The 14866-nt window shown below is 38.1% G+C and overlaps 1 protein-coding gene across 1 annotated transcript; it reads right to left on the reverse strand.

Annotated features, from left to right (window-relative positions):
- Nucleotides 1-188: 188 nt before the first annotated feature.
- sec23b (SEC23 homolog B, coat complex II component) lies at nt 189-10960 on the reverse strand. The gene is made up of 19 exons (XM_027014792.3): nt 10806-10960; nt 8560-8798; nt 7072-7129; nt 6902-6988; nt 6442-6678; nt 6123-6205; nt 5713-5857; nt 4201-4359; nt 3989-4104; nt 3710-3833; nt 3425-3505; nt 3200-3289; nt 2967-3073; nt 2486-2639; nt 2127-2204; nt 1873-2034; nt 1489-1575; nt 1153-1374; nt 189-907 (listed from the first exon to the last, which is right to left on the reverse strand). Exons 2-19 carry the CDS (start codon nt 8778-8780, stop codon nt 818-820), a joined length of 2301 nt encoding a protein of 766 aa, XP_026870593.1. The 5' UTR covers nt 8781-8798; nt 10806-10960; the 3' UTR covers nt 189-817.
- Nucleotides 10961-14866: the final 3906 nt, after the last annotated feature.

Raw genomic sequence — 14866 nt, forward strand, 5'->3', positions numbered from 1 at the left:
GTCTTTATTTAGCCTGTGGTTTGGAACCTCTCTTCTGACTTCTGAAGAACAAGGATACTCTGTTTATAAATCAAAAAAGGAGATGCATGTATCTGCTATTTTGGAGTAAGCACCTTTTAGTTGTACAACTCCTGAATTGACTGATCAAAATGCATATCTGGGTATGAATGATTCAAGCTTTTGAGAAATTGCTTAAATAAAATTTAATCAATAACATTCACTATTAAGAATGCATTAAGATAGATCTGAAGATTTAGATTATGCATTTACAATAGCAACTCCTTTCAATGAGCATTTATCCAGTTTAAACAAGGTCTGTTGAGACAATTAAAAAGATATGGCTGATTCCTTAACAAATGGCAGACAATTTAAGTGTAAGTTAAATTCAGTGGAATGAACAAACTAACGAAATGGGAGAAAATGTAGTCATTTTGAGCAGCTTCATAACAAATCACCAATTACTGAAAAAATATCTTCACTGAAATCATAAAACTAACATTAGAGGCCTTTCAGCTGACCATCAAAGAATGTGAACACTTTAGAAAGTGCTGAATGGCTGAAGTTAAACATTATAGCATTAGACATACATGAACACAAATGAGCCAAACAGAACTAACAAAAATATAGACTTAAATTACCATAATTATTTTTTGTATGAGAGTGTGAAAAATGTCCAGTCTGAACTGCTAAAGAGTTCAAACTAAGATGACACAAACACTTTGTGTAAAGTGTGAAGGCCATGGTCTGAAATGGTAATGTTAAATTCCCCCACATAGAAGGATCAAAGTTCTCTTTTTTGTTTTTCCTTCCTTGTGGTTTAGGCAGAACTAGACACTGCCAGTTTCTTTAGATGATCCATGAACACTTGCAGGCTGACATCATCTGTGAGAATTGGTGCTCCAGACTCCTAACAGGGATTTAAAATATAATGGATTAGACACTCAGAACTAGTTATAATGAATAAGTAGATTATACAACAGCTAGTTATGTGCAAATTTACACAATATCTTTAATACAGTCATCATTGACAGAAACCAAACTACCAGCAACTTAGGCAATGATTAGCTACAACTAGAGAAGACTTCACAAAACTGCTCTACTTGTTTTCTGGATTGTTCTATATTACTGTGAATGTAAACTAAAGAAATATACCTGGCCCCAGGCATAGAGATTGTTGTGTGTTTGGGAAGGGTTCACTTTGGAAAGCAGGAAGCGGGCCTGTGACCCTCCATGCTCTGTGTCAATGTAGCGGGGCATGGGAAAGCGTGTTTGCAGGATCTCCTGAGCATCATCTAAAGGAGCCTGCAGCAGCTGCTTAAAATTCTCATATTCTGCCATGTCCTGGTAGCGTGCTTTCCTCCACTGAGAAATGGTCTAAGGGACAAAAGAAGGAAAACAATAATTTATGTTTGTCATTCCTAGTACAGTTCAGCATCTACTACAGCATTTTGATGATTCCAAGAGAACATTTACTGGAACAAAATTTACCTCTCCATGGTAGATGACCAACTGGAAAAAAGTATCCATTAGTAGAATACGATCTGGAAGGATACTGCTGCTGTCCAGAAGCACAGGCTGTAAAACATACAGGAAATAAGAAAAATCAGATCAGTGCCCACTGTTGTTCAGCTTATGCAAGCTCATATATACATAAAACACTTCACTTTATTTAGACTTAAATGATCCTAAAATCTTAAGATCATTACGTGGTGATCCAATTCTGCCTTCATCATCCTGATGGATGCATAAATTAATTTAAGCAACCGGGGTAAGCAGCCAGAAGAGGACACAGTGGCATGATAGCTAATTTCTGGAGAGCATAACACTAAAGCAGTAGCTAAGTATAAATAGTAATATTGTCTATAACCAAACCTCAGGAGGGCCATAGAATGAGTAGGAGTAGAGGATTGGCTGGATCATGATAAGTGACTGTGTTAGATCCTGACACACAAAGTGGTGCCTGTAGTATGATGACTCATCTGGACTGTTATTGAACACCTGGAGGAAAGGTGACCTCCTCAAGTGGAACATAAACTGAAACACAGATATGAAAAGAAATGTTAAAATGGCCCTTGCAATGAAAATATATTTGTTCATGTGGTGTATTTGGGAAGTTGCTGTCTCACCTGAGGGTAAAGAGACAGAGACTCAGACAGCCTGAAGGAACTGGGGTCATCCTTATTGAACTGTCCAAACTTCTGACACTGAAAACACAAAGCCAGCGCTCAGTGTCATGCAAGTAAACAGCAAATTAGTAACATACTTTCTAAAACTGAGGCTGGGAATTAATCAGTTCCACCATGATCGAGCACTTGCTCAATATTCATATATTAAGGTTTCAGTCAAACTCTCAGTTTATAATATTATGAAGCCCTTGCTATATTGAAAGATTTTCTGCACCACAAATCATTTGTATCAGCTTTAAAAGAAGAATATAAGGGTTAGAATGAGATTTCCTGAGCAGGGTTAAGGTCACAAGACTTACCAGACGAATGAGCTGTCTGTCAAGCCAGCGGAGCACATCCGGGCCCTCCTCTGACTCCGCCCTGAACACACCCAGTCTGGCCATGAGAACGGCGGCGGCCTCTTGGTCGAAAGATGCCTCGATATGCTGGATCTGAGACTGTGCATCTGCCCAGCTGGGAGAGGCACAGAGAGGATTAATTGGTTAGCAACTGGTGACACACCCACGTTAAACACGCAAATCTATTTGCAAACGAAGGAAACGCCCTATCTACGCCAGCGATAACGGTGTTTCTACAAAACAAACTGCTTTAGATGAAACAGGGCACGGTCCAATGTGAAAGAATTTTCCACATGGCTAATAATACTTTCTGGCTCTGGACCAAAACTAAAAATGTGTCACTGTATCCACATTGGTGACGTCAAAGGAAGACAGAAAACTGGAAATACTGGTGAGGAATAATGTAACTTTGCAAAATGACAGGACTACAGCTCTTGCTTACTTTCGTGCAATGGTAGTGACACGGATCCTCTTCTGCATATTAGAATGCTGGTACTGTGTAACAAACTGGATAGCTCCTCTGCCACCCTGAGGGATGGGAGCATTGTGCTACAACAGAAAAAAACAAAAACACACACAGAGCTATGAGGCCCACTGAAGATCAACATACTACATACCAGAACCACCCCACACAGTTATGTTAACATTTTTTCTTCAACAAATATTTAAATATACCTGATTAACAACTTCAAAATACAAAGCAAGTGTTGTAGATGGACTGAGACTACAAATCTTCCACTGGCAGGTACCACCAACTCCCAACTCCTGCAAACAGGCAAAACAGGAGACTTAATAAATTTGTTTTAGAAAGTGCTGGCTAATCACCATATCTCCCAGTTGTCTTATGTCCCATTTTCACATTACTGAAGGCTAACTGTGTAAAGAAACAGGGTTACTTACATTCTCAGAGACACATGATCCTTTACTGTTAAGAGATACACAGGGTCCAATAGCTCCTGACACTTTCAGTTCTCTTGAGGTCTGATGTTAAAAGTATAGGAAAAGTGCACAAAAATTCAATATTAGAGAAGTTGGACATTCCCAGAGGGATTCAAGACAGTTTATCTAGAAACTGGGGGGGGGGGGGGAAACAAACAGAATACTACATATTTCATGTGTATAGTACAGCAGAAAAACACCAACAATACTGACTTCAATTCTCTAACTTGCTCAATTAATCAGTACCTTAATTTCTAAAATGCCCCCAAAAGCCATGCGAAATTCTCCATTGTAGTCTTTGCTGAAGACTCTCTGGAAGGTCTGCTTGAACAGGGAAGTGTTGAAGGAGTCTCCCATGACAATATGTCCCCTGACACAAAACAAAACCCCAGTAATGAACATAGTAAAAGCTCAGCAATGTACACACAAGTGCTATGACTTGCATCAGAGTGAATTTAAATTAATTTGAATAGGGTTTTTTTTTTTATTAAGTATGTTTATACTGATTTATTTTCACACACATACCCAGTGAGATTGGACAAACACTTCATTTCCAGTAACCCAGTCTGATCCAGAGCACATGCGTAGATGTCAATGCTGTGTCCATTCACTGCAGCACGGTTTGCCAGAGCCTCATAGTACTACAATATTTCAATGAATATTAAAACATACAGCACAGCTCCAGTAGTACACCTTATTCACTGTTGGAAATACTGAATGATTCACTGTCAAAGTACCTTGGTGGCCTTCTTCAGATGGCGGGCATTGTCCTTTTGAATGTCATGCCATGATCGAATAGGTGTCTTCAGTTCATCTCCTACCACCATGCCAGGACCTTGCGTTGGCGGCCCACCCGTGAACAACATGACACGGGCTCCAGTATTTGGGAATGTACCCTAAACATGGTGAAAGACTCATTAGTCGGGTTTAAAAAAAAAACAAAAAAAACAAAACAAAACAAAAAAACACCAACCAAATAACTTTACATTTGCAAGCAATATTCCAAATATTAATCCAATGTTAATTATTGTGTAAACACTTTGATATAACATTAACAATACATCAGTTTTATTACATTAAGTCTTTTGATGACAAACATTGCTTAAGAAAATTCAATCTAAATAAACAGGTAAACAACTAAGCAAGTATTCCTCACATTTTCCTCAGTCAAACTCTAGAACACAACTGCAAGACCAGGACAATCTGGTTGATGTTATGCAACTTCAGGAAGCACAAAGTGCAAGCTAACAAGATGACATGCCAGCAGAAAAGAGCTTTGACCCTTTCGGCATTGTTGACATGTAGTCACTCATGAACCTAGAGTCTTCACTATGAAGTGAAGAGAGGATGACCAAAACCATCTCATGGTTGCAGCATGAAGATGAAGCCCCTTATATGCCAGCAAACTGGTATATAGGGCATGGTAGTGTAATTGGAAACAAAATGTGCAAAGTGAAAAACAATAACTGCCCTCAACTGAGCAATTTAAAAAAAAAATAATTAGTTGCTATGTCAAACACTGAATAAACTATTCAGTTATAGAAATGATTCAGATGACCTAATGATGTTTTGGTAAGCACAAATATTGATTTTATTTGTCTATTTTCCTGAAAATATAAACTTTATAGGTAACCCGTTATGGACAAATTATTAAATGAAGTTACACTTTCTCTTACTATAAATATATTTATGTAGGATGCCTGCTTTTCATTCTTTGTAATAAATGATAAGTAATAATGAAACAAGTCGCTGACAGTAGCACACATGCGCGCACATGCGTGCGCGCGCATGTGCACACGCACTACTAGGTAAGTCAAAGCTTGAAGGTAAAACTTTGCTTCAATTTGGAACTGTGCATCTTTAATCTCTATACAAAATCTCAAATCATTTGAGCTTTTCTATATCTTTATCTATCCAAACCTGTTTTTTGGACATCATGAAACCTCAATGTAATGTTTTACCTCCAACCGGCATATTAGTCATTAGTTATTAGTCATAATTTTCACAAAGACATAGCACAAGCCCAAGCAATGCTAACTGTCATGGCCCAGACACAGTGTTCTGACAGTGTTAAAGTTCATCATGTCCTTGTGTTAAGTGCATACTAGTTGATAATGCAATAGTTATGAGTGCTGTGATATTGTTTAAAAAGAACCTTACCCTACTCTAGCTAACAGACTAAACTGGTTTGATCTGATTAGTTTTAGGGATTTCTGATTTCAAACAGAAGCTCTGTGAGATGGCAGTACCTCAAGTAGTCCAACAGCAATGGAGAGTGCAATGCCAGTGGAGCGGAGTGGTCTCTTGCCCTGTGGAACAGGCCAGGGATCCCGCTGCAGTTCACCAAGTAGGTCAGTCAGGTTCATATCAACTTTCTGCACAGGCTGCAGGAACCTAAGGGATCCAGAGGAAGTAAACAGTGAAGTCATGCAAATGTAAAAATAGCAAATGCAACATAAATCTTTGAGCAAACCAATGCTTGGGATGTACTGACACAGAATCACCTAAATTAGTAGGCAAGTCTAACTTTCCAACTTAATGTCCTTCGGACATAGTTGCAAGTTATGTTAGAACATTAATAGAACACATCACAGCTTTTATAGTCCAAGCATTTGGCATATGTATCACAGTTACACATCAAGAACAAAGAGTGCCTTACCTGCAGGAGGCTGCAGCATCGTGTGGGGCCAGAGGCTGGCCATGTGGTCCTGAGACACCTGGCTTCATCAGGCCCAGCATCTCCTGCAGACAGGCCACAAACCTTTTAACATTATCCCACTATTTCACATGTGGAATCATTGACACTTAAGTGATACTTTTTAATATTATTATTGTGCTTTGCTAACATAAACAGTGCTACCCCTGACTATGTTACTAATTCCAACTAAACCCAGATAAAATGAAGTTCCTTTATTATTTTATAACTTTATATCCTGTTGGCCACAGAGGTTCAAGACAGGTGCACATGTGTTACTGACTTGTATCTGTTTCGGGGTGAGCTCCTTGGTCCCACGGAAGACATAGCTTTTTGCAATGCCCTCACAGCTGAGCTCATGCACTTGGATCATGCGACCAAATGTGATGAGCCCCACCAGGGCATTTGGTGGCAACAGGCTGAGAGACATCTGCAGAGATTCCCTCAAGGCCTGCAGGTCCTCCTCCTCTAGACATGTGTCCACTACGTACAGGAAGATGAGTGGAGTTGGGGGACCACGCTACAAAGAAATGCAGAGTTGATAATGATGCACAAGGGTGTATTCTAACATCGCATATTATTCATCTATAATGAATAAATGACAAAGGTACTTTTGTAAGTTGCTCTGGATAAGATAAGCCAAATGCCGTAAATAGAAATACTTAGCAAAGGCAGTGATTATGTATAGAGTTAGGAAAGTCTTTATGTACAGTGTACACTACAGAGACAGCCTGACCATTTACCTGTACTATGTACTCAATGGTGGAGAACTGTGGCATTAGTTCAGCAGGCTGATTCACCTCTGAAATGCCTGCATATGATGGGGGAAACTGAAATGGAGAGGATAATTAGTTTGTGCAATATTTCCTTAAATACCATTTGAATAATTTAGCAATGGCATGTAATGACTTACTGGGTTTCTCTGGAAACAGAAATTGCATGCCCATATCTTAGCCCTGAAGTCCACCTGACTAGAAAAGGAAAAAAACATGCAAGTTATGGCTATGATACAAAACATCAAACATCTACACAACAAAACAAGAAACAATCCCAAAATACAGTCACAGTTTTTAACCCTTTAATTAGATGAAAATTATGACAAATTGGACAAGTGATAAAAAAAAGATAAATACAATTTACAGATTAAAAAAAAAAAAAAGATATTGATTGGCTGCAAAACTGGCAACTGATGACTGCATTAAATCTGTAACCTACAATCATTGTTAGATAATGCATCTTTCCTGGTACTACACCGATATGCCTGTAATGCAGCCATTTTCAATTTCTGCTCATTTCTGCCTTGAGTCTTATCTCCGATTAGAGAAAATAAAATGTATACTCTGACATACAGGTCAGAATTGGCCTTCAAAAAACATCCCACATTCTTAGCCTTACGTTTGGCTATTTCATGTCATTGTTCTGTTGCAAGGTGTAAATGCTCATTGATAGTGGATCTCTGCAGATGCTTCTGTAAAGTCCAGAATTCACCCTGCTCCTGCAACTGGCAGTCAGTTTCTGGCAAATACTGGCACAGGTTAAACATCATCTCACCTGTCTATAAGACTGTGTCCAAATCTAGACTCTGTTCTCTGTAATGTACTTTTTTAACAAACTGCAACCTGGCATTTCTGTTCTTGAGGCTTACAAGTGGTCTGCAGCTTGAGATAAACATGCTCATGTATTCTTCTCTTGTGGCATTGTTTGAAACATATATGCCTACATCCTGGCCGATGTATTGACCTGTTCCACAATTTATTTATTACATACCAAATATTTATAGAAAATAAATTAATATACTTTGCAAGTCAAAAATATAATAAATGTCCTGATCTACTGTTCTCATTGTAAGAGATAACAATGACCCAAGGTGCAAACGGCAAACTTTTGTGTGATAAATGCAAAATCACACAGCTGGCCAAGAAATAACAGAATTAAATTGAAGGGGCCATGTATTTAACCGATGTGATTCCTATATAGTTCATCCAATATAGGAATGTACAAAATTCAAGTTCAGGCTAAATTTTGTAGCTCATAAACTAGTCACTGTAACCCCCCCCAAAAAAATCTAATACGCTAAAATACAGAGTAAAAACAACGAAAACTGTATGATCCTAAAACTGAACGATGAACTGCACTTTGTGTCTTCTTATCATATTGACTATTACATGACTGAATTAAATAGCTGAAAATGGGCCTTATAGATCCTTTATCATAAAAGACACAATAACGTGAAAAAGAATTAACAACTACAAAAACTTAGTTCCCAAGTATCTAAATATTACTGAAACCATTTCAAAAGATTTCACATTTAGCTGCTTGTATAAGGAAACATGATATGATTACAAACAAACAAGTCTCAAGATTAAAGAACCAAACCTTATTGACAAAGGACCAAACTTACCAGAGGGGGTTGAGCACAGCCTTGCAGTTGGCTCGACTGCAAAGCACGGGTTCATAGTGCACAGGAGGCAAGTCAGGTCGCTCTTTGAGAGGTGTGAAGAGGCAAGAGACTGGTACCACTAGTCGTGTGGCCTCTAGCCTGCTGGAGGGCCAGAGGTTCCAGCTGCATCGTACCCCATCACGATCCTCATTCTGCTGAATAAACTCCTGGTAGGTTGTCATTGCTGTTGTGCAGGGAGTCTGTGAGCAACCAGAGAAAGAGTTGGAAATGAGCGACTAAAGAACTGGAATGACTTTTTATGCTACCACCTGTGGGTAACACCTCCTAACTGGAATGACAACATACCACACAAAAACGTAACAGAACAATTTCACTCTAAAACTTCAGCACTTCAAAGAGACAACTGCGTCAGCACATGCTCTAGTAAATATGTTCGTCATTTATGACAGTGGTCCTATGCAGCCACAGAGTGAAAAGACTGCAATGGAAAGATGCTGCTCGAGTCACAGCTATTTTTCATGCATGAAGAAATCTTTCAACAGGTGCCATTTAATCTGTGACACACCTACTGAAATACCCACAACAGAAATAAGTAGTCTGCTGTCTAGATTGCCAATATTTAAAACAACAGATTCAAAATACTGTTTGCAGGTAGACTTTATCCTTTGTTACACTCTGCATAATAAACCCATTAGCCCTATATGAGGTGTGCACATCCTACACTTTATGCCTTGCGCCAATTGATGACAAGCGTTGACACCGCATTGTTTTTGTGTACACAAAAAGCCGTAGTTAGATTATGCAGTGTTAACATTAGCACATTTTCAGTGCTTGCTTCCAAAACAGGTTTGAGAACATGCATCAAAAGGTTTAATGTCAATATTTGTACAGTCTAAAATTGTAACATCAGCATGCACACACAGCTAATAACAGTTAAACTATTCCTACTGTCAATGTCAGAAACATCATATTTACAAGCGCACATTAGCAATGTCATATTTACTAGTGGGAAACTGATTTTTCTTTGAACCTCAATTTTCCTAATTAGGGGCTTGTCAGTAATAAAACAGCTGAGTGTAAATGTTGCCACTAATGCAAATGGTATAAGTTTTACAAGTTAACTGTACATTTCAAATTTGGATACACTTTATGAACAACTTGCACTTACGCTGACAAGCAACAGCAACAAATTTTAAGGGCATACCCCAGAACGTTTGGTCTCGTGCAGATACCGATTTTGTGCAGATATATTTGTGTTGTCTGGATACACTCATCCGCCTGTTTTAATTCATTTTGTGCATTAACAGAAGGGCATCACATAAACAAATTTTTATTTGAAGTGAACTATTAATAGTAATGAAACTAAATAATTGATTCTGCAATCAAAAACAACTTGAACGCATATGTTGTAATTACGACCTCTGAACTCGTCAATGGGAATTTCAGAGGACGACTTGATATGCTCCTTGGTATAATTTTCGAATGGGTTCAAGTATTACCAGTAAGGCTTGCATGTAGGTGAGGCATGATGGGATTATAGATAATTAGCTAATGCTTCAACTTGGCTAACTTTACTTAAACATAGTTTACATCTGCAAGTTATCTAACTAGCTAGCTTGCTTGCTACAAAACCGTAAAGAAAATTGTACTCATCCGTCAAAAAACGACGCCCACTTCTATTTAATAAACACCCGGAAGCACACAAACCTCATTTATTAAAGAAGAAATATCTTCTTTTAACTGGGTTTAGATCATTCTGGAGTAAAACGTAACGAGATCACAATCAAGCTAAATACTTTCAAAAATAACTTTTGGGCCCTGTAATACAGATCATTTCACAATTTAAATGGTATAAACCCCAGGATTTCTTATGGAAAGATTACGAGATAACGTTATATCTTAGCAGTTCCGTATATCTACAGTGGCAAAGCTCGCTATTTTAGCTAGGTTAATTTAGCGCTACCTCACCGAGCTGGAAAGGTAAACGTAGAAGACTTTCAAAACGCAGTTTTAAAATGTTAAGTATGCAGTTTAGCTAGGTAAATTAAAATCAAGAACTCAAAAGATTGAATTTTACGACTGTATTCTTCCCTTCCACTCAACTAGCTAGCTAGCTAGGTAGGTAACTATAGGTATGTTCCCTCAACCCGTTACACTGAGAGTTAGCTAAGTTAGCTAATCCGTACCGTGTGACAGGCTTCAAGCGACAAGGCCTAGGTACTTAAGATAATGCAGACATAACCTACCTTTCTGTTGGATCCGGTTTATATTCTTAATGGAAATAAATAATATATCAGTAAAACTATAAGGACGCTGGGACAAACGGACACTGATCCTGAAAAGAAAACTTTATTGCAAAAGAATCACCGCTCACTTCCACCGGTTCCGGTGCCACCATAGAGTGACGTGTTACTATATATTCTTCATCTTGTCATTGGTCAGTCTGTTGGAACGTGAATAGAAAGTGCTCCACCCACAATTAAACAACAAATAGATGAAATATAAAGGATCGCGCTTTATTTACGGTAATTCTTGTAAAAATTGCTGTTTATCACAATGTATATTAATTTATAAGACAACTGAGACATTTATCTCTACGGCGCTAACCACAGCTGAAGACGTTTAACTGTTCACAGGCCAAGACAAATGCACTGCAAGGTCCAAAATCAAATAAAATATTAGTGCTAATGTTATTCTAATGATTGTCTGATCACACATAGAAAACATTATTGTAAAGTTTGCGTGAAAAACTATTCAAGCGACTTTGCGATTTTGATTTTGGAAAGCTTTGTTATAGGAATCAGCAGTTTTGAAGTTAAATTACAAGGAATGAGCTAATTGCTATTACGCTCAGCCTAGATTCAAGCGACACGTTACCGCAGTATCACAAAGTACACGCGTCCTGACTCAGTTCGAGCTGATTACACGTATCCTGTTAAACATTTTTTAAAAATAGGCTTTTGTTTAATAAATTAACTCTCCATGTACAAAGTACACTTTATATGTATAAACGTATACTCAAGTATTGTAGAAGTTCAGACATGTATTCCTACTGGTCAGAACACATATATAAGTAGTATATAAGTAATTTAATGAGAGGACATAATCTCAGATAAATTAATTTAAAGTACCCTTGACAACAGAAGCTCATGAACTAGAAAGATGATAACCTGGTGAAGGGGAGGTGTTAAGATGCATCTTTTGACAAGTACAGAAATTTTAATAGTCAAGAAATTAAAATGCATGATAAAGTGCAGCAACAGGGTTAACAGCTGAATCAGGTCTGTTCTGAAGTACAGGGGACAATTCACAAATTGTTCTTTTGAGGCCAGCCCATCCTATTCTGTGCTGTATTACACATATTTATTTGTTCATGCTTGCCTAAGACCTTAAGATTACCTGCAATATCTGCGCCCCTGCCCCCTGATATACAGCTAACTTCTGCTGCTGGTGTCCCTAAAGGCCTAGCTAACTTCACGAGACCCCTATAACCAGAGCTCTTTCAACAGGCTTCTCAGTGGGTGCCTTGCTGAGTGGGGCAAACCTATTGGACACGTGAATTGGGGGTATGTAGTGCTCTCATGGGTGAACTGAAGCTCGGCTATTCTGCCGTAGCGTCACAAATTCACGCCGCTGCGAGGGCTGTAGTGCTGGAATTGAGGGCTTGCTAACTTCGTCTAAGGCATCCAGAGCTTGTACTTCTAGTTCCTTAATAGGTCATAACACTTTCTAAGGTCTGCAAGTGCACCTCTATTGCTAGAATCTTCTCCATTAGACTAACAATTAATCTACACTTCTCACAGAAAAAAAACTATCACTAACGATGGATGAAGAATAGCTAAACATTTTGCACTCTGCACACTAAAGGAGAACAGAAGTGGCTTTGATAGAAAAAGAAAAATGTTAACATTACTTATCTTTTTGGTATTTTCTTGGATGTAGTTTTTAATGATAAAGTAGTTTTTGATGTCTAGTGGAAGTTGCCAGTTTCCAGGTAGAATGTACTTAAGTCCATTGGGGCTTCGTCCTCTCAGCAGTTTTTCCTCACCACTGTCGCCATTGGCTTACTCTACTGGGGCTTGCACCTGAACATATGTAAAGCTGCTTTGTGACAACAGCTGTTGTAAAAAGTGCTATATAAATAAAGTTTGCTTTGCTTTGCTTACTGTTAAAAGCTTAAGGTTGAAAAGTTATCTCTGGCTCACTGTTAGAAATGACCAAAGAAACTGTCACTAACTCAATAGGATACACTAATGAATAAATTATCACTTAAGTTTGCAATAAATAATGATCTTGGATGGTTGTTACATTTAATTGTTTTTACTGTACAACACACCAATTTGCTAGCCTACTAGAGTTTAGTGTTATCAGTTTCTACAAAACTGGAAGATATTTTTGTCAATATCAATAAGCAGCCTTCGATAAGTATGTCCTTTGATTGATATTTGACATGGTAATTAATAAGAAGCAAGAAATTGAGGAAATTGAATTGAAGAATGATTAAGAAGTAAATTCTGTCCTGGCAAACAAAGCATCAAAGGATTACTTCACCCCTGTCCTCCCACCCACATGAATAACCTGGTGGTATTTCAGAAAGTAGGTTTAACACACAATAAATTTAACCTTGAACCTTGATCAAATGACTGAATGCTTAGAATCGGTATTCCGCTGCACACTCAGTGATGTTGCTCCACTTAAGAATAAAAAAAATTAGGAACAAAAAATTAGTACCTTGGTGTAATGATCACATTCTCTTTAAAACACTTGAAAAATAGAACACAGTAAGGTACTACACTAAATTTGTAGTCTTCCAGCTTGCATGGAAGGAGAGCCTTCTTAAGTATAGAAAGGCTTGCACATGTAACTAGGAATAAAACTGACACCAGTGCTCAGATTACAACATCACATAGTAGTAATGAGTTCATGAATTCATTCAATAAGAAAATTAAGCATATTAGAGATAAATTCAGAGTATTACTGTAATATTGGACAGATACTTAGAGTTCAGAACAACCAAGCCAAAAAGGACTCTAGAATCCTTTTCACCTATCTAAGAGCCATAACTTAAATCTTCAATCTCATGCTCAAAATCCTCTATTTGCTTACGAGATTCACTGCCCTCACACTTTCTTAAGGATATCCTGCCTGAAGTAATTGAACCTTTGCTAAATTTAATAAACTCTTCCTTGAACATTGGCTATGTACCTAAATTAGGTAAAAATTATTCAAATTAGCAGTAATCAGACCACTTATCAAAAAATCTATTCTCGACTCATGTCAGCTGTCAAACTGTCAGCTGTCAAGCTTGTTCGAAGCTTATATAAATAATATTTCTAGGACCTCCTTTCTCCACCTCAGGAACATTTCAAGGATTAGGAACATGCTCTCTTCACATGATGCAGAAAAGCCATACCATGCATTTATCACTTCAAGATTTGACTACTGTAATGCCTTACTATCTGGCAACTCCAGCTAGGTCAAAATACAGCAGCCAGAGTTCTTAACTAGAACTAGAAAATTTGATCACATCACTCCTATCTTAGCTACTTTACATTGGCTTCCAGTAAAATATTGTATTGATTATAAAATACTTCTAATGACCTACAATGCCCTTAATGGTCTTTCCCCACAGTACCTTAGAGAACCTCTGGTGCATTACGACCCACCACATCTGTTTAGATCAAAAGGTGCCTGCTCTTTACTAGTACCAAGAATAAGAAAATCTACCCCAGGAGACAGAGCCTTTTCCTATAAAGCTCCCACACTATGAATAACCTTCCTGTAAATGTTCAAGACACAGTGTCAATATTTAAGGTGTTATGTCCGCCTGTATATCTGAATTCTGTGTTCCAGGTTTTGCCTCTTCCTCTCTGGTGTCCCCATCCTGATCCACACCAGGTTTTCCAGTGACAAAAGATTTGGCTGAGGGCTCATTGGAGAAGAGTTTCTGGTTGTGGGTTTTGATTTGTTGCTACATTTTGAGTTTTTGTTTGCTACACTTTGTGTATGCCTTTGGATTTGCCCCTTGATTTATGGTTTGTTTTGCCCCTTTGGTTGATTGCTGGATGATATATGTTTCTTGTATCTTGTATGTATATTGTCCTGTATATAGTTTCAAACTGGTGGTAGAGAGTGGCTGCGGGTTGGTTTATCATTGTTCTAACAGTGTAGTCATTGTAAGTTTCTTTTTGTTAGCTTAGTCAGTTGTTGTTTTGTTTCTAGTGTGGTTTTGTTTGTCATGTTGGCCTTGGTCACTCCTGACATGATTGCACCAGTTTATTGACTTTAAACACCAAAAACCTAACTA

Source organism: Electrophorus electricus, chromosome 3 (assembly GCF_041902795.1).
Source record: "Electrophorus electricus isolate QZ-2024a chromosome 3, ASM4190279v1, whole genome shotgun sequence".
Classification (NCBI taxonomy): domain Eukaryota; kingdom Metazoa; phylum Chordata; class Actinopteri; order Gymnotiformes; family Gymnotidae; genus Electrophorus; species Electrophorus electricus.

Bases quoted from the DNA above. Each gene is read 5' to 3' on its own strand.
- sec23b (XM_027014792.3), bottom strand. From the start codon at position 8,780: ATGACAACCTACCAGGAGTTTATTCAGCAGAATGAGGATCGTGATGGG. The intron at 6,206-6,441 runs GTCAGTAACACA...GCCTGTCTGCAG, and splicing joins TCACCCCGAAACAGATACAA to GAGATGCTGGGCCTGATGAA. The intron at 4,360-5,712 runs GTACTGCCATCT...CACCATGTTTAG, and splicing joins TTGCTGTTGGACTACTTGAG to GGTACATTCCCAAATACTGG.